The sequence below is a fragment of the Hippoglossus hippoglossus genome, chromosome 17 (assembly GCF_009819705.1).
Source record: "Hippoglossus hippoglossus isolate fHipHip1 chromosome 17, fHipHip1.pri, whole genome shotgun sequence".
Lineage (NCBI taxonomy): Eukaryota > Metazoa > Chordata > Actinopteri > Pleuronectiformes > Pleuronectidae > Hippoglossus > Hippoglossus hippoglossus.
In genome coordinates this window covers 22828287-22850435 of record NC_047167.1, presented here as the reverse complement: position 1 = coordinate 22850435, position 22149 = coordinate 22828287, and the positions used below count along the sequence as shown (strand labels likewise).

Here is a 22149-nt window from a genome sequence, read left to right as displayed (position 1 = left end):
CGTTGACTTTTCTGTTATTACTGGTCCAACATCATGTTGAGATTTAAGCAGCGGCAGGTCTTGTTGGACCATAGTTTTGAAAAAAGGTGTTTGATTCATTCATTCACTCGTTCTCTTACCAGTTAATGTGCGGCGTAAAGAATATTGAACATATGATTTACGTAGTCTGTAATAACTAGAATTTTCATTTTCATTCTCCGAGTTCTGTTTCTTGAATATCAAATAACGTTAAACTTTTGTTGTGTAGAATTCCTGAAACCTAAATAGATCAGATGTGGGTTTCAGCAGGACCCAGATTCCATGAAATCCTATCACGTCCCCACTGTAAAAATGTTTGATATCATAAGGGAAGTTTCATTCTTATTTTAACCTCGGTTTTCACTCATTTCTGTTTGTTGGTAAATTGTAAACCAGTTTCCACTGAACTTGAGCTGCTCTCTAGCATTCCCTGAAACTATCTGGAGGGGCTGGACGTGGGAACCCAAATGTCTGTTGTTCACCTCCAGTCTCTCTGCCTTAAGGTTAGAGTTCAACATGACTTCTCTTAACCAGTGAGCTTTAAAACTGTTTTTCTTTCTGCTGCCACAGTCCAGTTTAGTTCTGCTTGACAAACTCCTGTCAGTCAATATTCAGTGCGTCTCTTTCCTCTCCTCCGAGCGTCTCTTCTTCCTGGAAACTTGAGTGTTGAGCAGCGGTGATGCTTCCCTTCTTATTTTCAAGTCTGCGTCCTCGGTGCTCGACCCGCGTCCCTGACATCACATCTGGAGCCTGTATTACTTCAGTCTTTCCATGACATCGTCGCTCATCTGCCAAATGCCTCGGTTCATGTTGTGCTTTGCGGCCATATTTCCTTTAACATTTAGTTCCGCCACCCCATCTGGTGCTGGCGCCTGCTCCTCTGGTCGGTTGCCAGGGAGCCGTGTTTGGATGCATGTTGAGCATAAGAAACAGACGCGAATGCCCCATCAGCCCATCCGGCTTGTCCTTTTGTGCACTCGCTGAAATGCAGAGGAGATTTTGTGGCTGTTGCTGTCGCTGCTGACGCTCTTCACTTGCCAAGTCCAGTAAACGCAGGAGAATGTCCGTTTGACTTCTGGTGCACAGACAGTTTAACAACCAGGGGATAAAAATGTAACCCGGAAGAAAAGCGACACGAATGGCCGAGCTGCTCGTCGGCGTGTCACTGTTTCAACAGCCGATACAAACAGATTTGCTGAGTCACCGAGACAGAACCTGTCTTTTAACTCGTAAACTTTCCACGTGGAGTTTGCATGTTTTTCTCCGGCTTCCTCCCACCATCAACAGTCGTGCAAATTAGCGTTGGGTTAATTGGAGACTCGGATACTCGTCTGCCCTGCGACACGTCGTCAGCCCGTCTAGGTTGTGCCCGGCCCCTCGCCCGGTGTCAGCTGATTGGCTCCAGCTAACGCCCTCCGACCCTCAAAAGATAAACAGTATAGAAAGGTTTAAAGGTGCAACACAGGAATGAGAATGAATGCAGTTATACCTCTGTAATAAGTGATGGGGACGTCCACACCGCTTCCCTCCTGCTGGGGGTGAAATGCTGCAGATATAATTCTCTGAAGTCGTATTTATTTTCTTATTTGAAACAACCCCTGGATATGTTTTTTGGTAATTAGTGTGTTCTGATGCGGTTTTAAAGCTTCCCTGTGTTTCTGTCTGCAGGTTTGACCTGGCAGGACGACACCACCCAGCAGGTTCTGTCCAAGGAGTTATCCAAGCTGAGGAGGATTCCCTACAGGCCGCAGCAGAGCGGACCTGTCTACAAAAGCAACATCAGGTCAGACGTTCCCCTGCTTGAATCTTCACTGGTTCTGTTCTGTTGCTCTCCCACCATGGGTCACCGGATCCTGTCTTTTCCATATTGGTTGAGACAGAACGCGAGCGGTTCTTCATCTCCGTCTCTGCGTGTCGTTAACAGGCCGGTAGCTGAGGCGATGGACCCGGTGGACCAGAGAGTGAAGCCAGTGGAGGTGGAGCTCAGCAGAAACCTGCAGTCGTACCTTCAACGTCTCGGCCTCCTCCCCAAGACGCTGTCCTCTGCCAGCCTGAGCGGCCCCGGCAAGGTGAGTGAATTCTGGGAGCTCACTTTGCATCTGTGGGTCTCTGTGCTGTACATACAAGATGTTTAGGGCCTATCACAATGTTCCTCACCACATTCCTGCTCAATCATCTTATGTTAAGCAATTGGATCAGAAGTATGTTTTTAACAGTTAACTTCATCTCCTCTTGTTCCCAGTTTTACACGTGTGAGGGGGACGAGGAGTCGGGGCGTTTGTTTTTTACCCCTGCATCTGCATGTAGCCCCACCCTCCGTTCACAGTGCACCTGCCTCTGTCTATGAATAAAGTGCACACACATACACATGCAGTACACACCCGCGCACGTTCAAACAAGTACCCAGTCATATAAAAACTCCCACAAAGACTCGCACACCTTCACAGCAGGGGGCCCGGTGTCATCCCTCGCTGTCACTCTGCTCTTGCTTCTCCGTCCTAACTGATGACTTTTCCCAGCGTGACCGTTGAAAGCGAAATAATACCAGCGGAGGGTTCAGGAGTTCACAGCTCTAATTAATGACTCTCCATGTGACCGGTTCCTCCGCCTCGACCGCACAGGCCGTTCCCCTGCTGGGGGATTGTACCAAAGACCACGTGGGGCCTGTGGCCGAGGCTCGGGGCTCCAGGTTTGGTGGAAACAAAAAAAGGAACAGGAGGATAAGGGGCTCTGGAGGGTGCGGGGGAAATTAACTGCATATACTGTGCAACCAGAAGGGGCCTCGCACACACCAGTGAAGTGCGATGACTGTGAGGAAGTTAACCGTTTATGTTGGCATTGTTATGATAATTTTACCGTTACTCCGGCTTGTAGCATCTCTGTGCTCCCAGGTGGGCGTTAATGGAGCCGCCAGTGACAATTTGCTTTTATCGCAGCCGATGGATATGCTAATATGACGGCATAATTGGATTAATAACTTGTTTTTCAAAAATTGGCTTTATTTTCATGTCAACAATTATTTTGTTCAGATGTTGAATGAAAGTCTCATATTAACGCAACGTGTGGGGCCTGCACTGAACTGCTCTCACTGAGCCGAGTGGGAGCAGGAAATTCAGCCACGTTCTGATTTGTTATGTCTCTAAACTTACACACAGTATATCTATTTTCATTCTCTTTATAATACTTTCGTGTAAAGCACAGAAACAGAGTCTCAAACCGCCTTTACGCACATTTGAGATTCATTATTTTGTTTGAAATTTATTTTAAATAATTTGTACGTAAAGCACCTAAACACTGTCAGGGCATTGTGCTATAAACACCGACAAACAATACGACAGGGGTGAAAACATAACAGAAGAAAAAGGTCCTGAAGTAAATATGTTTCATTATACGGCTCAAGAAACCTTTCATATAACTATTTAAATCACATATATTCATTTTATACGATTGAAAGTAAAGTGTTTGCGACATATTCATGACTCCACTTGTTTTAAAAGAAGTCAGTTTCTATAGAACTCTATGATATACGTCAGTAAAGTTTTCCAAAGGAGTTTATGTCTCAGTCTCTAGTTTCAAGTCTTCTTCAATCGTCTGAGGTTTATTTAAATTGAATTCTGATAATTTAGAGTCAAACAGACCATAAAGCACCGGATGTATTGGGGGGTGTATACCACAGTGTGATTGGCAGCTCGTACCGTCCAATGGGTGCAGGTTGCAGGTGTAGATGGGCGGGCAGTGTCCTCCAGCTCTCAGTCTGGCTCCACCCCCCATTCCTCCAAATATGGTTACTTCTGGTTTTTAAAATTTAAGATGGCGCCGGATAAAATGAAGAGGCTTCAGAACAACAGCTCAGAAACCAGTTGGTGACCTGGACACCCCATAAACTCAGGGTTAATGTTTTCATAATGAAAAGTATTTTACGCTGCGGCCGTGTTTATATTTAGCTTCTGAACATCCTTGTTGTTATATTAGTCAATTAGCAGACAATTATTTCCTATGCGCATACTACTGGGGTCCAATTTTCTGCTCTAGCCTTTACAAACACCTTTTGATTTGAATATCGATCCCAAGTTTATCTCCTTCTCTGGAGCATAGTGATCTTTTTATATCCAAATGGACCAACGTTGCTGTGAATACATGCGCTTGTCTTCCCTCTTTCAGAGTGACCGTTTCCAGTCAGGCATCCCTGCAGACGTTCATCGCCCCAAGGCCCAGACTTCGGCTCAAAACTCCTCTCCCTCCAGCTTCTACTCACTTTCATCTCGCCAACCCCTGGAGAAGCAGAGACCTCTCGTTGACCAGCTCCTAGCCACGCAATCGGAGGGCGACCTTCTCCTGGGCGCCCTGAGGCAGTATCTCCCTGGGCGCCTGTCACTGCACGGTGGTGGGGTGAGCCCAGAGGAGCCCGGGGCCCCCTCGTCTCGCCTGAGGCCCTCCTTCAGCAGCGCAGTAGAAAATCCTGGGCTCAGAAAAGAGACATCGAATTCCAGGCTCGTGAAGATGGGGAGAACTCAAGGGGCTTCAGTCAAGGAGCCGCTCTCGTCTGTGGACGGTACGTGTTTTTAACATCAGAAACTCACCAGTGTGTTTATACTGAGACGTAGAGCTTGGCTGTAGATCAGGCAACACACGTCATTCACTTGCAAGTCGATCTCATCATCCAGCGCTCTCAGACAAACACATCTTTTATCTTTAACTCTGAATGTTGAAAACACGGAGGATTTGATTCACATTCATTTGAATTTCACTCAGGTCACTTTACTTTCAAATACTGTCTTGTGTTGTGTTCCTGTTATGTCTACATTTGAAGTATTCAACGGAAAATTGGGCTTAAAGCTTACAAGACCTACTGGATGTTGGTAAACTGCTTCACTACAGTCTATTTATTAGCTTTTTTATCATATCCCATCAACTGCTTCCACGGATAAAAAAAATTACTCTTTATTAGATTCAAATTTTTGTTTTGTTTTTGGTCTCTACCATTTCCTGAGGGATATGATGCATCTGGCTGGTCTCTGATGGAGTTTGTCGGAATTTTCTTAAGACTGATCAATATAATTTAAATGCTTTATTAAGGCAATCTTTGGATTTAGAGCTTTTGAATGTTTATTCAAGAAAAACAACATGAGGAGGAGAAGAGCTGAAGCTGGAGCGCAGGAAATCCAAGCACAAACGGGGTTCATTTGAGAACGAGTGCAGGGTTTTGAAAGAGAGCATTATGAAATTTGTTGTGAAATCAATAAGTCTCGATCTCAAACTGAAAGACCACGCTCATAAATACAGAGAAGAAGAAAAAACGCATTAGGGTTAGGGTTAACATTATTCTTTATTCAAACTTTCAGTTCGTTCACACATTTCATCAGTAAAGTCTGTTCAGTGACTCTTGTTCAGTGATTTCATGGACACACAATCAGTTTGTTTCACCTCCGTCTCACATGTGGAAAAGAAACAAATAATCATCTCATTGATGAGGATCAGGATCAATACAGGTTCTAAAACATCACACAACCTGATTTCTACATTGATTTAGAAAACAACAGCAACATCAGTTCTTTCAAACACATTCATGTCAGTGTAATTATAGATTTCTGTCTTTACAAAGTGAGAACTGAATATGTGTGATAAAGGAAGGTCAGTGTTTGATTGACAGCTGATCTCTGTGCGGAGCAGAAACGTCACCACGACGAACTTTGATCAACAAACATGGAGACAGAAGAAGTTAAAGATTTAAACACAGAATCTAAATCACTGCTTTTAATGACTCGAGTCTATTTGAGTTAACAGAACTCAGCTGTGGATTCATACAAATAAACCCAAACTCCAGCATAGAGAGGCTCAGTGGATGTGGTCTGGACTCTGCGGAGGAGAGTCATGGTGTCAGAGACGCTGTAGAAGGACAGAACACCTGCACTGTGATCCAGGTACACTCCTACTCTGGAGGGCAGAGGACCTGACACTGGAGTCTTGATCTTCTTTTCAGAAAAGTCATAACTGGTTCCATTACAATGTAACATCCAAGATTTATCATTGAATCCAAATCTACATTCATCTGAGTTTCCTGCTCTGCTGATATCCTTGTATGTAACTGCTACACCACCTCTTCCTCTCACCTCCACCTCCCAGTAACAACGTCCAGTCAGACTCTCTCTACTCAGGACCTGACACCAACCAGTGAATCTGTCTGGGTGATCAGGATAAGACTGATCTTCTCTCGTACGTGTTACTTTTCTGTTTCCCTCAGATAATAACAGATATCTGTGTGCTGTGTTTGGATCCAGTGTGATTTCCTGTGAATATCTTAAGAAGTCAGCTCTGGTCTCTGGCTCTGGCTCTGGTTGTGGCAGTAAAACATCCACTTGCCTCTCAGCCTGTTCTGGTGCATCTTGGAGTCCAATGTTCTCCAGCTTCTCCACTAAATCAGCTGACATGGTGTTTTTCTCCAGGACAGGCCTCGGTGTGAAGGTCTCTCTACACTGAGGGCAGCTGTAGCTTCCTGTCTCCTCCTCTTTGTCCCAGTGGGTGTTAATACAGCTCTTACAGTAGCTGTGTCCACAGCCAGTAGTCACCGGATCCTTCAGTAGATCCAGACAGATCGAACAGCAGAATCTTTCTCTGTCCAGTTGATTTTCTTGCTGCGCCAATTCATTCCTCAGTGACAATGACCAATGACCAATGAGTTTCACTGTGTTAGCTCCGGTCTGTGTCTCTGCAGTGAATGAGGTCTGTCAGCTCCGACACTTCAGCCTTGTTGGTTCCACCCATCCTTTAAATGTAGATGTGATGGGAACAGAATGAGGAAATATATGGACAGAATAGAACTGGGTGTGTACGAAGACAGAGGCTTATCAAGCTTTTGCAGATTCCAGTAAGAGGAGCAGCACTTTACAAAATAGGACTGGGTGTGTACGTAGACGGAGGCTTATCAAGCTTTTGCAGATTCCAGTAAGAGGAGCAGCACTTTACAAAATAGGACTGGGTGTGTACGAAGACGGAGGCTTATCAAGCTTTTGCAGATTCCAGTAAGAGGAGCAGCACTTTACAAAAAAAAATCTGGGTTTGTTGATGACTTTGTTCCTCAATTTCAGTTACATTTGAAAACATAGACAAACTGTGTCATATTAGAGAAGAGCCTCCTACAGATGCCTGGTTTTTGTTTTTTAATCTCTCTTTCATTCCTTGGAAAATAGTTTTAAAATGTTAAACCGTTTAGAAGTGATACAAAAAATAATCTTGATCTAACCAGCCAACAAACCAAACCAACAACCGGGACAAAAATAATCTAATTCTTTCTGCATCATTTCACCTCTCAGTGATAATGACTGTCTGAGTCGCACTGTGTTAGAAGTGTAACCATGAGCTCCTGTCAGCTCGGGCACATCACCACATGTTGGTTCATCTCCAAGTTGTGATGTGAAGGGAAGAGGACGAGGAAACAAATGGAGAAGAAACAGAGCTGGGTGTGTTTCAAAGTATGAAGAAGGTGGAGGGTTATCAAGCTTTTCCACATTCCGGTAAGAGGAGCAGCACTTTACGATGAAACCTGGATTCAAACTTTGATTTGATTTGAGTTGTATAATACATGTTGACACCTTTCGGTTTGTTGATGACTTTGTTCTACATTTTAGTTACATTTTACTTTTTATTTGTTAAAACATTGATAAAGTAGAATGGTCCTCAGTAGAGCCCCTCCTCATCTGGAACTATGCATTCCCTGGGAAAATTGTTCAAAATATCGAACTGTTGAAAAATCCTGGATCTGCCCCTTGAACCAACAAATCAACAAACAAACAAACAAGCCAAACAAACCAACTAATCAACCAACTAACCAATAAACCAACAAACAAACCAACTGACTGACCGACAGGGGCGAAAACATAACATCCTTTAACTATGATAGAGAGGGTTAAAACTAAACTTTAATTCAACTATTAAAACTGCAGTATCGTATTTTCCTCACATATTTAGCAAAGTCCTTTGGGTGATATGTGACAACTGGTCAATTTCAGAACATTTAAATGTTTAAACTACGCTTAAATGTCCCTAACTAATAGCTTAAAAATTGCTAAAAGTAATGAACAACATGGCAAAATTACGCCCTGGCTTATTTAGGGACTTGGAAGTTTATAGTTGTTGCCCAGCTTCTGATGTTTTTGCAGCCTTTAGTAGAAGAATATCGCAACTCGCGACGGGTGACACAGTAGTTCCTCTCTGCCCGACTCAGTGCGCGACTGAAATAGGTCACGGCGCGCTCCCCATCTCCTCCCTCCTGTGAAAGGAAAGCCCTGATCCCCACATTACTGGCATCAGTGTCCACTATGAAAAGCTTTTGGGCATCGGGGTAGGCTACGACCGGGGCTTCAGTGAGGGTTACCTTGAGTCGGGTGAAGGCTGCCGCACAGGCGTCACTCCAGTTGAATGGACGTCCCTTTTCTGTTAGGCGGTGGAGTGGGCTGGCGATGATGGCTGTTTCAGGTGGCGGACCGACAAGCTGTGTGATTGATGTTGAAGCAGGTTGTGGTTGTGCAGGGCTGATGGTGGCCAGAGGGGTACAGGAACTCGGTGCCTGCTGTGCAGTGGCTGCTTGAGGGTTGGTTGATGGTCTCTTGACAGGTTCTTCCTCTTATGACCAGACTGGAGTGCCAGTCTCTTTGCCGAGGGTTATGGTTTTCCCTGACAAGTCAACCCGAGCTCTCCAGCGGGTAAGCAGGTCAAGGCCGACGATGCACGGGTCTTGGATTTTGGCAAGCCAGAGCTCACTCTTCAGCTCCTGGTCTCCAACCCGAACTGCAACGGTTGAGGCCGGACTTGACAGACCTCCTCAGGCTCTTCCTCTTCAGCGGCACTGATGGCTGCCCTGACCTGTAGTCTGGGAGGAGGGTCTCTCTGCTGGGTAGACTGTGTGGAGAGCACCCCTTCTGCTCATTCAGCTTCATGAAGGGCCTCGCCAAGAGAACGGGGCATGGCAAGGCGGACATGCTGGCCAGCTCCTCTTGGGCAGTGGCATCAAATTGGGGGTAACCATGATGGGCATACTACTGCACATCTGCGGCGAAAGCACCCAGGCCCTCTCCAACCTGACGGTGGAGGCTGGCCAGTTGCTCTCTGCTCTGATCGGTGAGGGGCCACCGCCCGAATCGCCTCTGCAGTACTTTGGTCAGGCCATGGAGGTCCTGCTGTTCTGCTGGGGGAGGTCAAGCAGCACTTGTAATGCCTTTCCTTCCAATGCCAGGGCCAAGTGTGTGTGACAGCCTCTCTGTTGTCCCAGCAGCTGTGCGATGCTGCTAGTTGAACCTGGGAGAGGTACGGTTCTCGCGGTTTCAACCCGTTGTACTTGGGCAGCTTTGCTGGTGACTTAGGTGATTTCTTTCTCCATCCCACTTCCGACACCAATGTTGCGAGTGCGTGTGAGAATGAAAAGGCTGCACAGGGAACTCTCTTCAAAGCTCTTGACTTGCGTCCCATTCACCGCACGACAGCGAGTTGAATGGTTTATTTACACTTAACATTAACATTCTCATATGAACAGTGACTCGACCCCATCACAGACACTACATTTCACAGTCATGGTGGTTGCACAAGTGAACTTACGTAAACACAACGTTACCACCCAACAAAAACAAACACACAAAACCCACATGAACCAAGTCTAACCATCAACCGAATATCAGTCAAAACGGCTAAACATCGCCTAACACATAACAGTCCCATGAGCCTTTGCAACATGCTGTCCAATCAGAGCGACCGGCTCACCGACTGCTACAATACATTAAAACACACGTATGAAAGAGTCAAAGTATAAAAACACTACAGGTGACAGAAATGTAATCATGACCGCCCTTTAAAAACTAGAATTAGATCAAATCGTGGTACGATAACAGCAGGTTTGAAGTTTGGATTTAAAGGAAGCTTCTGACTCAGCCTGCTGTATTTCCTCAGGTTGTTTCAGAGTCTCAGACTCTTATTTCTAAAGCTCTGTCCCCCTCAGTGTTAAGCTGAGCTGTTACAACAGCACATGCAGCCAGAGATGATACAGACTTACAGCAAAGTTAATGGAGTTCTAAAGAAGAACAATGACAAAGAGCAAAGGAACCATGTCAACAACTGTTCAGCTTCTATCAAAGAAAATGATAAACTGCTCAAACTGTTTCTATATAATACAAGTGACACCAAAGTTCTTTCTGTTCTGAAACAGTTGTTGAAGTTTGTCTGTGACGGAGCAAAGAATCGATCCCAGTCGTCAGGAACCTGATCCTGAGTGTTTTTACCGTTTACTGTTTTAACTCTGCAGAAATTACAAAACCTCTTCAAGCAGCAACGTTTGTTTTGTGGGTTAAACCTCGGACAAATTTGGTGTCAAGAAGTTTTGATCAAGTCTGGATTCAAACTGTACGACCCAGGACCGTCTGTCCGTGAGGTGACGACGTGAAACACTGAAGCAACACGACAAACTCGTTGTGAAGTTTCATCCTCATGAAAATCAACAGCACGATAAACGGAACGACCTCAAGTCCACAACATCACAATATCTCCAATATGTGGCTTGTGTGTCAGGACTCAACTCAACGTCTTAACTCTGAAACTTCACCAAACCATTTCATTCCTCAGTGACAATGACAAATGACCAATGAGTTTCACTGTTAGTTTGAGCTCCGGTCTGTGTTTCTGCAGTGAATGAGGTCTGTCAGCTCTGACACTTCAGCCTTGTTGGTTCCACCCATCCTTTAAATGTAGATGTGATGGGAAGAGAATGAGGAAATATATGGACAGAATAGAACTGGGTGTGTACGAAGACAGAGGCTTATCAAGCTTTTGCAGATTCCAGTAAGAGGAGCAGCACTTTACAAAATAGAACTGGGTGTGTACGAAGACGGAGGCTTATCAAGCTTTTGCAGATTCCAGTAAGAGGAGCAGCACTTACAAAAAAAAATTGGTAAACAACTCTGGGTTTGATGATGCCTTAGTTCCTCAATTTCAGTTACATTTGAAAACATAGACAAACTGTGTCATATTAGAGAAGAGCTGCTACAGATGCCTGGTTTTAGTTTTTTAATCTCTCTTTCATTCCTTGGAAAATAGTTTTAAAATGTTAAACCGTTTAGAAGTGATACAAAAAATAATCTTGATCTAACCAGCCAACAAACCAAACCAACAACCGGGTCAAAAATAATCTAATTCTTTCTGCCTCATTTCACCTCTCAGTGATAATGACTGTCTGAGTCACACTGTGTTAGAAGTGTAACCATGAGCTCCTGTCAGCTCGGGCACATCACCACATGTTGGTTCATCTCCGAGTTGTGATGTGAAGGGAAGAGGACGAGGAAACAAATGGAGAAGAAACAGAGCTGGGTGTGTTTCAAAGTATGAAGAAGGTGGAGGGTTATCAAGCTTTTCCACATTCCGGTAAGAGGAGCAGCACTTTACGATGAAACCTGGATTCAAACTTTGATTTGATTTGAGTTGTATAATACATGTTGACACCTTTCGGTTTGTTGATGACTTTGTTCTACATTTTAGTTACATTTTACTTTTTATTTGTTAAAACATTGATAAAGTAGAATGGTCCTCAGTAGAGCCCCTCCTCATCTGGAACTATGCATTCCCTGGGAAAATTGTTCAAAATATCGAACTGTTGAAAAATCCTGGATCTGCCCCTTGAACCAACAAATCAACAATCAAACAAACAAGCCAAACAAACCAACTAATCAACCAACTAACCAATAAACCAACAAACAAACCAACTGACTGACCGACAGGGGCGAAAACATAACATCCTTTAACTATGATAGAGAGGGTTAAAACTAAACTTTAATTCAACTATTAAAACTGCAGTATCGTATTTTCCTCACATATTTAGCAAAGTCCTTTGGGTGATATGTGACAACTGGTCAATTTCAGAACATTTAAATGTTTAAACTACGCTTAAATGTCCCTAACTAATAGCTTAAAAATTGCTAAAAGTAATGAACAACATGGCAAAATTACGCCCTGGCTTATTTAGGGACTTGGAAGTTTATAGTTGTTGCCCAGCTTCTGATGTTTTTGCAGCCTTTAGTAGAAGAATATCGCAACTCGCGACGGGTGACACAGTAGTTCCTCTCTGCCCGACTCAGTGCGCGACTGAAATAGGTCACGGCGCGCTCCCCATCTCCTCCCTCCTGTGAAAGGAAAGCCCCGATCCCCACATTACTGGCATCAGTGTCCACTATGAAAAGCTTTTGGGCATCGGGGTAGGCTACGACCGGGGCTTCAGTGAGGGTTACCTTGAGTCGGGTGAAGGCTGCCGCACAGGCGTCACTCCAGTTGAATGGACGTCCCTTTTCTGTTAGGCGGTGGAGTGGGCTGGCGATGATGGCTGTTTCAGGTGGCGGACCGACAAGCTGTGTGATTGATGTTGAAGCAGGTTGTGGTTGTGCAGGGCTGATGGTGGCCAGAGGGGTACAGGAACTCGGTGCCTGCTGTGCAGTGGCTGCTTGAGGGTTGGTTGATGGTCTCTTGACAGGTTCTTCCTCTTATGACCAGACTGGAGTGCCAGTCTCTTTGCCGAGGGTTATGGTTTTCCCTGACAAGTCAACCCGAGCTCTCCAGCGGGTAAGCAGGTCAAGGCCGACGATGCACGGGTCTTGGATTTTGGCAAGCCAGAGCTCACTCTTCAGCTCCTGGTCTCCAACCCGAACTGCAACGGTTGAGGCCGGACTTGACAGACCTCCTCAGGCTCTTCCTCTTCAGCGGCACTGATGGCTGCCCTGACCTGTAGTCTGGGAGGAGGGTCTCTCTGCTGGGTAGACTGTGTGGAGAGCACCCCTTCTGCTCATTCAGCTTCATGAAGGGCCTCGCCAAGAGAACGGGGCATGGCAAGGCGGACATGCTGGCCAGCTCCTCTTGGGCAGTGGCATCAAATTGGGGGTAACCATGATGGGCATACTACTGCACATCTGCGGCGAAAGCACCCAGGCCCTCTCCAACCTGACGGTGGAGGCTGGCCAGTTGCTCTCTGCTCTGATCGGTGAGGGGCCACCGCCCGAATCGCCTCTGCAGTACTGTGGTCAGGCCATGGAGGTCCTGCTGTTCTGCTGGGGGAGGTCAAGCAGCACTTGTAATGCCTTTCCTTCCAATGCCAGGGCCAAGTGTGTGTGACAGCCTCTCTGTTGTCCCAGCAGCTGTGCGATGCTGCTAGTTGAACCTGGGAGAGGTACGGTTCTCGCGGTTTCAACCCGTTGTACTTGGGCAGCTTTGCTGGTGACTTAGGTGATTTCTTTCTCCATCCCACTTCCGACACCAATGTTGCGAGTGCGTGTGAGAATGTAAAGGCTGCACAGGGAACTCTCTTCAAAGCTCTTGACTTGCGTCCCATTCACCGCACGACAGCGAGTTGAATGGTTTATTTACACTTAACATTAACATTCTCATATGAACAGTGACTCGACCCCATCACAGACACTACATTTCACAGTCATGGTGGTTGCACAAGTGAACTTACGTAAACACAACGTTACCACCCAACAAAAACAAACACACAAAACCCACATGAACCAAGTCTAACCATCAACCGAATATCAGTCAAAACGGCTAAACATCGCCTAACACATAACAGTCCCATGAGCCTTTGCAACATGCTGTCCAATCAGAGCGACCGGCTCACCGACTGCTACAATACATTAAAACACACGTATGAAAGAGTCAAAGTATAAAAACACTACAGGTGACAGAAATGTAATCATGACCGCCCTTTAAAAACTAGAATTAGATCAAATCGTGGTACGATAACAGCAGGTTTGAAGTTTGGATTCAAAGGAAGCTTCTGACTCAGCCTGCTGTATTTCCTCAGGTTGTTTCAGAGTCTCAGACTCTTATTTCTAAAGCTCTGTCCCCCTCAGTGTTAAGCTGAGCTGTTACAACAGCACATGCAGCCAGAGATGATACAGACTTACAGCAAAGTTAATGGAGTTCTAAAGAAGAACAATGACAAAGAGCAAAGGAACCATGTCAACAACTGTTCAGCTTCTATCAAAGAAAATGATAAACTGCTCAAACTGTTTCTATATAATACAAGTGACACCAAAGTTCTTTCTGTTCTGAAACAGTTGATGAAGTTTGTCTGTGACGGAGCAAAGAATCGATCCCAGTCGTCAGGAACCTGATCCTGAGTGTTTTTACCGTTTACTGTTTTAACTCTGCAGAAATTACAAAACCTCTTCAAGCAGCAACGTTTGTTTTGTGGGTTAAACCTCGGACAAATTTGGTGTCAACAAGTTTTGATCAAGTCTGGATTCAAACTGTACGACCCAGGACCGTCTGTCCGTGAGGTGACGACGTGAAACACTGAAGCAACACGACAAACTCGTTGTGAAGTTTCATCCTCATGAAAATCAACAGCACGATAAACGGAACGACCTCAAGTCCACAACATCACAATATCTCCAATATGTGGCTTGTGTGTCAGGACTCAACTCAACGTCTTCACTCTGAAACTTCACCAAACCATTTCATTCCTCAGTGACAATGACCAATGACCAATGAGTTTCACTGTTAGTTTGAGCTCCGGTCTGTGTTTCTGCAGTGAATGAGGTCTGTCAGCTCCGACACTTCAGCCTTGTTGGTTCCACCCATCTTTGAAATGTAGATGTGATGGGAAGAGAATGAGGAAATATATGGACAGAATAGAACTGGGTGTGTACGAAGACAGAGGCTTATCAAGCTTTTCCAGATTCCAGTAAGAGGAGCAGCACTTTACAACAAAGAATTGGTAAACAACTCTGGGTTTGTTGATGACTTTGTTTTTCTCAATTTTAGTTAAATTTGAAAACATAGACAAACTGTGTCATATTAGAGAAGAGCCTCCTACAGATGCCTGGTTTTTGTTTTTTAATCTCTCTTTCATTCCTTGGAAAATAGTTTTAAAATGTTAAACCGTTTAGAAGTGATACAAAAAATAATCTTGATCTAACCAGCCAACAAACCAAACCAACAACCGGGTCAAAAATAATCTAATTCTTTCTGCCTCATTTCACCTCTCAGTGATAATGACTGTCTGAGTCGCACTGTGTTAGAAGTGTAACCATGAGCTCCTGTCAGCTCGGGCACATCACCACATGTTGGTTCATCTCCGAGTTGTGATGTGAAGGGAAGAGGATGAGGAAACAAATGGAGAAGAAACAGAGCTGGGTGTGTTTCAAAGTATGAAGAAGGTGGAGGGTTATCAAGCTTTTCCACATTCCGGTAAGAGGAGCAGCACTTTACGATGAAACCTGGATTCAAACTTTGATTTGATTTGAGTTGTATAATACATGTTGACACCTTTCGGTTTGTTGATGACTTTGTTCCTCATTTTAGTTACATTTTACTTTTTATTTGTTAAAACATTGATAAAGTAGAATGGTCCTCAGTAGAGCCCCTCCTCATCTGGAACTATGCATTCCCTGGGAAAATTGTTCAAAATATCGAACTGTTGAAAAATCCTGGATCTGCCCCTTGAACCAACAAATCAACAATCAAACAAACAAGCCAAACAAACCAACTAATCAACCAACTAACCAATAAACCAACAAACAAACCAACTGACTGACCGACAGGGGAAAACATAACATCCTTTAACTATGATAGAGAGGGTTAAAACTAAACTTTAATTGAACTATTAAAACTGCACTATCGTATTTTCCTCTGTATACACGCTGCTGTGTGTGTGAATGGGTGGATGGCCATATTGTACTGTAAAGAGCTTTGAGTGGTCGTCAAGTCTAGAACAGCACTAAAGAAATAATGACCATTTAAATGTTCACAATGTCCCTACTACAGTTTCACACCATAAATGCTGATGCATTGCACCTTTTATTTTAACTATAATCTTATGTGACAGCAGCAATAAATTGTTGTGAAAGTTTCTGTGAGAGTGAACCAGAAACAACGAGCTGAAACAGTGTAAGACTCAGTAAGGCCGAGAGAAGCAGTTTCAGACGTTACTTCTCTCGAGGTTCATCTCTACTAGTGACACAATTCACACATTTATCATTGTATACAATCCTGTGAAATATACATGTTTGCTGTTTTCAGGAAATGTCATTCCTGGTTAGACATGGGGTTTGATGGAAACAAAATGGACCCTGTGTTTTGTTTGTCAACATGTTGTTTAAGGATTTTATCAGACAACCAATGCTGCTGTTGTTTTTCTTGTCTCTGTCTGACTCGATGATTTTACCTCTGTCTTTCCTTCAGAGAGGTTCATTGAGAAAGTTTTGAAGAACGTTGGAAGGCAGCACGTGGACGTGGACAACCTGTCGCTGCATGACCTGGATCAGCTGTCCAGCCTGATAGCTGACGCTCTGCAGGTGGTCGACAAGGACCAAGGACTAAACAGGGGCCTGACGCAGGCTAGAACTAGACCAAGAGACCTGGGAGAGCTGAGGAATGATGAGGAAGAAGAAAAAGAGGAGGAGGCGGCTGCCAGAGATGAGGAAGAGGAGAAGCTGTTGGCAAATGCTCCAACGCTGAAACCTCAGGGGAGCACTCCTATAGTGCCGGCAGAGCTTCAAGGTAATTTTATGGTGAATTATTTTGTGTTTTAACACAATTAAAAGTATTGAGCGAAAGCCGGAAAGCAAGTCGATAGTACATGCATAACTGTGAAGGCTGGACAAAACAAAAAAGGAGTGTTCAAATAGCTTGTCTCTAGAGTGTAACATAAAAATCAATGTGAAAATAAAAAGATGTCTTGTTTAGCTCTGTTCAAACAGCTAGTTTTAATGGTTCAGTGTCCACTGAGACCACTCCAACATTTAAAAATGTTTAAACTACGCTTAAATGTCCCTAACTCATAGCTTACAAATTGCTAAAAGTAATGAACAACATGGCAAAATTACGCCCTGGCTTATTTAGGAGCTTGGAAGTGTTTGGTTGTTGCCCAGCTTCTGATGTTTTTGCAGCATTTAGTCAAATATTACAGAATGATGAATTTACAACCTTGAAATAGAGACCAACAACTGGCTTTAAGGTGTTTGTGCCCATCTTTACCTCTTGGTTCTGGCGGCTGCTGTGCTGTTTGATTAAATCATTTCATTCCTCTCCTTTTCTCTCTGACATACAACCCACCATGAATGAATCTATGTCTTTGTACCAACAGAGCGCCACACGGAGGCTGAAGAGCAAAATGTGAAGGACACGGTAAGCCTTCATCAGTCAGTAGGAAAAAACTACTACTACTGTACTTTAAATTGTTGTGGAACAGAGCAGTTAAGATTCTGTATGAGGAAGGAAATGAGCCCCACAACCTGCAGGTCGGCTACTGTACAAAGGTGAAAGTAAATCAAGATCCATATTTACTTATTATAATAGATTGAAATTAAAACGTGCAAATTGGTTTTCTTGTGTTGTATGCAGGTTTTGTTCGCTGACCCTGTACGTTTTTCGCTCTCGATTCTTTGACATGTGTTTCAGGCTGAGGACGGAAGCCTGCTCACCAAACTTCTCGCCTTCTTGGACAAAACCTCCCTCAACGCCTCCCCGTCAGCAAGAAACTGGCATGATGTTGCCATGGAGACACCCAGAGGCCAACCGGTGGGGCTGGAAAACGTCCAGAGTCGGACCAGCCAGGTTGGAGTAGCGGTGCAGAAGAAGGACGCTGCTCAGTCTGTTGAGGAGGTGTCGGAGGTGCAGGGCTGGATCAAGGAGGTGGCGCCCCCTCCTGCCGCGCTCGTGTACGAGGAGCCGCACAAGAAGACGATGCATGTTCCAGAACTTCAACTGGACGTCAAAGACAGCAGGAAGAAGGCTGAAGATGATGTCTTCGGTTACGTTATCACAGACACAGAGTGAGTACAAATAATCTGACATAGAACTGGCACAGGGGTATTGAGTACTTCCCCAAAGGTTTTCAACCGAGTTTATTAGTAAGCAGGATTACACAAAAACTACTCAGTTGATTTCCATGGAAGGTTGTGGAGGGGTGGGACATGCCACAGGGGAGATGTAACATTTTTTAGATCGAATAAATGAATTTTCTCAGCTGTGTTTCTCACATAATTAATACAATACAATCCATGGTGGCAGCGGGGATGCATGTGGTCAGAGGATGTTGCTCTCACGTGCAGCAGATTCCGAGTCACATGTTCACAGAAGAAAGAGGGAGAAGCTGAAACTATGAGGTCTGATCGTCTGCGTGGACAGTAAAAACTTTATGGACGAGAGAACTGCAAACACCAAGCTAGAGATCCTGTTTTCACGAGAAGTGATACACTTTTTTATTTTGTTATGAATGTGGCAGAACAAATTAGAATATGGTGGCCGTTACAGTCTAGATAATTTTTGGGAAACTCTGCTTTGACATGGAGAGATAGGGCTTCAGCCTTGGCGGAGGTTTGTGCACCCTCCTAGAACTCCTCAACAAATTTCAATGACATTCCGTAGTCTGGGCTTGTCTGGGCTTGACAATTGTGGGGCGGGTCCGTTTTTCATTTTATATCTGTACTATAAGAGCATCTTTATGGCTTCATTTCAAATCCACTGGGCTGGTGTACAGAGAAAAAACTACACAAATTCTGTCTCTGTCCAAATATTTATTCAGGCAGAAAAGAAGCAGATTGAGAAAACAGGTTTTCCGAAGCTTTAAGACAGTTTCTGTGATGGCAGGTCTTGAGTATAACGTAAGTATTTCCAAAATGAAACACTTCTTGCTTCCTCTTCTCAGGTTTTTCATATGCTTAAACTTGGAGAAATCTTCAATCAGCAGAAGCTAAACTTTGACAGGAAGTAGCAGATGCCAATACGTCGAGCCACAACTCCAGTAACTTCATGAAACGGGCTCAGAAGCTGCGTGTCTCTGATCACAGGTGAAGTGGAAGGTGTAAGATGTCCGCTGTCACTTTTGCACTGCAGACGTCGGTCTCCAGTGAACTCAGTGGATTCCTCTCTTACCCTTTCACAGTGACTCTTCAAAGTGCCTCTTGACATTTCCGTGAGATGGCTGAACTTCAGAAGAACACCAAAGTTGTCCTTGACAGTTCGCATTGTGTCAGATCTCTCCTCGAGACAGCCACGTGCAACATCAACCACAACATGAGGGAAAAGCCACTTTCACGACTTCGTAACCAGGAAGAAAAAGACTCTTCGTTGGCCTCATACAAGAAGAACCTCTTATGTGATGCCTGGTTTTTTAACCTCACTCTCCACATCTTTTTACGCATTTTCTGGTGTCGTCCCAGCCACTCGTCGTGTAGCCTATAAAGTCTTTGTATTGAAATACTTTATATTTACATCGGGGGTGGGGGGGTCCTCTCTACGGAGGCAGCCATGTTTTTTTTACAGTAGCCCAGACTGGACAAACTAAACTTTTTGAGTTTTTATGACAACTGAAGCTACCACAGGTTCACCTTCATGTTTGGAGGGGGGGGGGGGGGGGGTATTCAGCTGCAACATGACACTTCGCCACTAGATGTCACTATATTCGACAAACTGAACCTTTAATCCATGCAGTAGATGCTGAGATATGTACAATATGAAAGTTCAGGGACAATCTCCAAAGTGGGGGATTCATCATCTGGGCTCATGGATATCTGTACCACACATAATGAGTTGTTTAGACTTTTATCTAGAAAGTACAAATGCCAACCTCATGGTGGCGCCACAGAAGAAATCAAGGGATCACAACTCATCAGGTTAAAGTTGTTTCAGCTCCTCTAGTTGTTTGACACGTTGCAGAGGCACCAGGTACCAGGGGAGGGATCCCACACCGACGTGCCGCACGCTGCAGAGCTACGCCGTGTATCCTCGCCCGTGGATCTGCAGGCAGAGCGATCACCGGTGTCGGATGTGAAGCAGCTGCTCTGCTCTGTATGTGACTCATACTGTGGTAAAAATCACAGAATGTCAAGAACGTTTATACAGAGGCAATCTAATATTCTGTTATATTTGTATATGCTGAGAAATAAAGCATTACAACTGCTGCTGTGTCTGTAGCATTTTCTCTGTACGTCCTGTGACAGAATTGTACGTCCTGCTCCTGTCTGTCTTGTCCCTTGTTTGGTGTGAAGTCCGTTTGCTGCTTAAATAAATCAACGTCGACTGTACCATTTTAAATTTTCGTTTTTTTTGCGCAACAGTCTTCAAGGTCTTCAAATATCTTTTCTCTCACGGTAGACGGTGCATCATTAAACGTGTTTACAGCATGTTGTCTGAAATCCGCTCCACATATATTCTGGTTGCACTGCTGTTGCAATTTTGGAACTAATGCTATAATAAAACAATACATCTGGCATCTGTTACTTTTATTTTAGAATATTAACCTCCTGTTCTTTTTTCCTCTTTATTCCCTGTCTGTCCTCACGTCCCCCCCCCCCCCCCCCCCCCTCGCTAATCAGTGGGCTCCAGACGGACGAAGGCCTCCACCTGATGGAGATCCTGGCTCGCAGGGCCAGAATCCAGATGACTGACTTTGCCGAGCTCTCGTACGTATAACTGCTTTTTGAAAGTGTATTTATTTGGTTTTAAATCTGTCAGTTCCGCTCCATACACATGACGCCCGCTGCTTCCTGCTGTGTTCACGCTGTTTGTTGTCGTTGAGTTAGCGGTCAAACCTAAACCATCGCTGTGTTGAGGAGTTAAAAATAAAGGCATTTTAATACTTATCATGTCCTTTTCAGATATGTATCTGTCCCGTAATGTAAAAGCGCCTCTGGACGTGTAGTTCAGCCAAACCGGCCGAGCGTGTAAACGTGTAATCCGTCACTGTAACATTTCAAAATCACAAATGACTTCATCCTCAGACGAGAACCACGGTAGGAGTCAGAGGTCTGTGGGTGACTCATCGTCCATTTTGTACTCAACGCTCCCGACAACAACCCTTTTCCACCTGTGGGCTCGAGTGGGCGTCAATTTCCTCAAAGGGCGAGCGTCGCCTACCGAAGCTCCGCAGATATCCGCCTGTAAAAGATGATCCGAGCGCTCATCTGTGGTGACAGCGTGTCAGAATAGAGAGGGCAAACTGGTGGGATCAAAATGCAGAGATTTTGCCCGGTGGCACGAGGAAGAAGGAAGAGAAGACGATGCCCTCGCAGTCGAAGTCCAAGGACGCCGCCTTCATTTTCATTCCGTGGACATGTCTCCCTGCTCTGGGGGGTGAAGAAAGCAACGAGAGCTGCTTGTGTGCGTTATTGACCCGTTGGATTGGAGCCGCTGCTGAATGCAATCACTTATTAATGAGACTGAACTCCGTCTGACCCCCCCCCCCCCCCCCCCCCCCCTCACTCATTCTCTATCTATTCCTCTCAGTCTTTGCTTCAAGTCTATTTCTCAGTTTCTTCTTCTTCGTCTTTTCTCCTCATTTTGCTTCCTTCTTAGTTTGTGTCCATGTGCCCCCCCCACCCCACCCCCCACCCCTCTCTGTCTTTATAAACCTCATGAATCTGTTAAGAAAGGCCTGTGTTCTTGTTCTGTGTTGATCCTGGTCGCAGCTTTCTTTCTGATTTCTGATGTTGCTGAGCAGCTTTTATCAACTTTAAATTTTCATCTCCTCTTTGGATATTTACACTTGTGTGTGTATTGAAGATGTGTGTGTGTGTGTGTGTGTGTGTGTGTGTGTGTGTGTGTGTGTGTGTGTGTGTGCACTAATGGTTTTTCATGCATCAAATTAAACAACTTATGAAGATAATATGAATTAACCTCAGAAAGAGGAAACATTATGAATTCATGTGTACAGCCATGTACACGTATTTGTGAATGTGCGGATTGGGTGACTTGGATTGAGTATGATTTACACACACGCACACACACACACACTCTCTCTCACTCTCTCTCACTCTCTCTCTCTCTCTCTCTCTCCGCCCCCGCCCCCGCCACCCGGCCTCGTTGTTCTCGCGGCACCTCACCGTGCTGCTCGGCTGCGGTATTGAGTCCCTGGGTGGCCCGTACTGTTCTCCTGTTCTAATGCACCTTTTGTCTTTGTTCCTCCATTCTGGGAATGACGGGAGGGAGCTATACACGGGGGAGAGTGATGGATTGGAGGCAGAGAAAGCAAGAGAGAGAGAGAGAGAGAGAGAGAGAGAGAGCGAGAGAGAGAGAGAGAGAGAAAGCCGGGGGTCTCTTTTGTTGCGAGCGCAGTGAAAGCCCAGCAGGGGGAGCCGCCTTGACAATTTGTCAGAGGCGCCA

At 44.9% G+C, this 22149-nt stretch overlaps 1 protein-coding gene and 1 long non-coding RNA gene across 3 annotated transcripts in view; both read left to right on the top strand.

Moving 5' to 3' along the window:
* Positions 1–22149, top strand: part of LOC117778522 (receptor-type tyrosine-protein phosphatase N2-like) — a 122994-nt gene that overhangs the window by 11929 nt on the left and 88916 nt on the right. For both annotated transcript variants that reach the window (XR_004616802.1, XM_034614188.1), the window contains exons 4-10: positions 1687–1801; positions 1943–2087; positions 4180–4570; positions 16228–16545; positions 17132–17172; positions 17446–17819; positions 20364–20450. Coding sequence is in view for 1 of the 2 variants with exons in the window: in XM_034614188.1 (XP_034470079.1) it covers positions 1687–1801; positions 1943–2087; positions 4180–4570; positions 16228–16545; positions 17132–17172; positions 17446–17819; positions 20364–20450 (1471 nt within the window). In the remaining variant the exon portion in view is untranslated. The remainder of the gene's footprint in view (positions 1–1686; positions 1802–1942; positions 2088–4179; positions 4571–16227; positions 16546–17131; positions 17173–17445; positions 17820–20363; positions 20451–22149) is intronic.
* LOC117778584 lies at positions 4577–5302 on the top strand. Its single transcript, XR_004616815.1, has 2 exons — positions 4577–4722; positions 4771–5302. It is a non-coding gene; the product is annotated as an uncharacterized LOC117778584 (long non-coding RNA).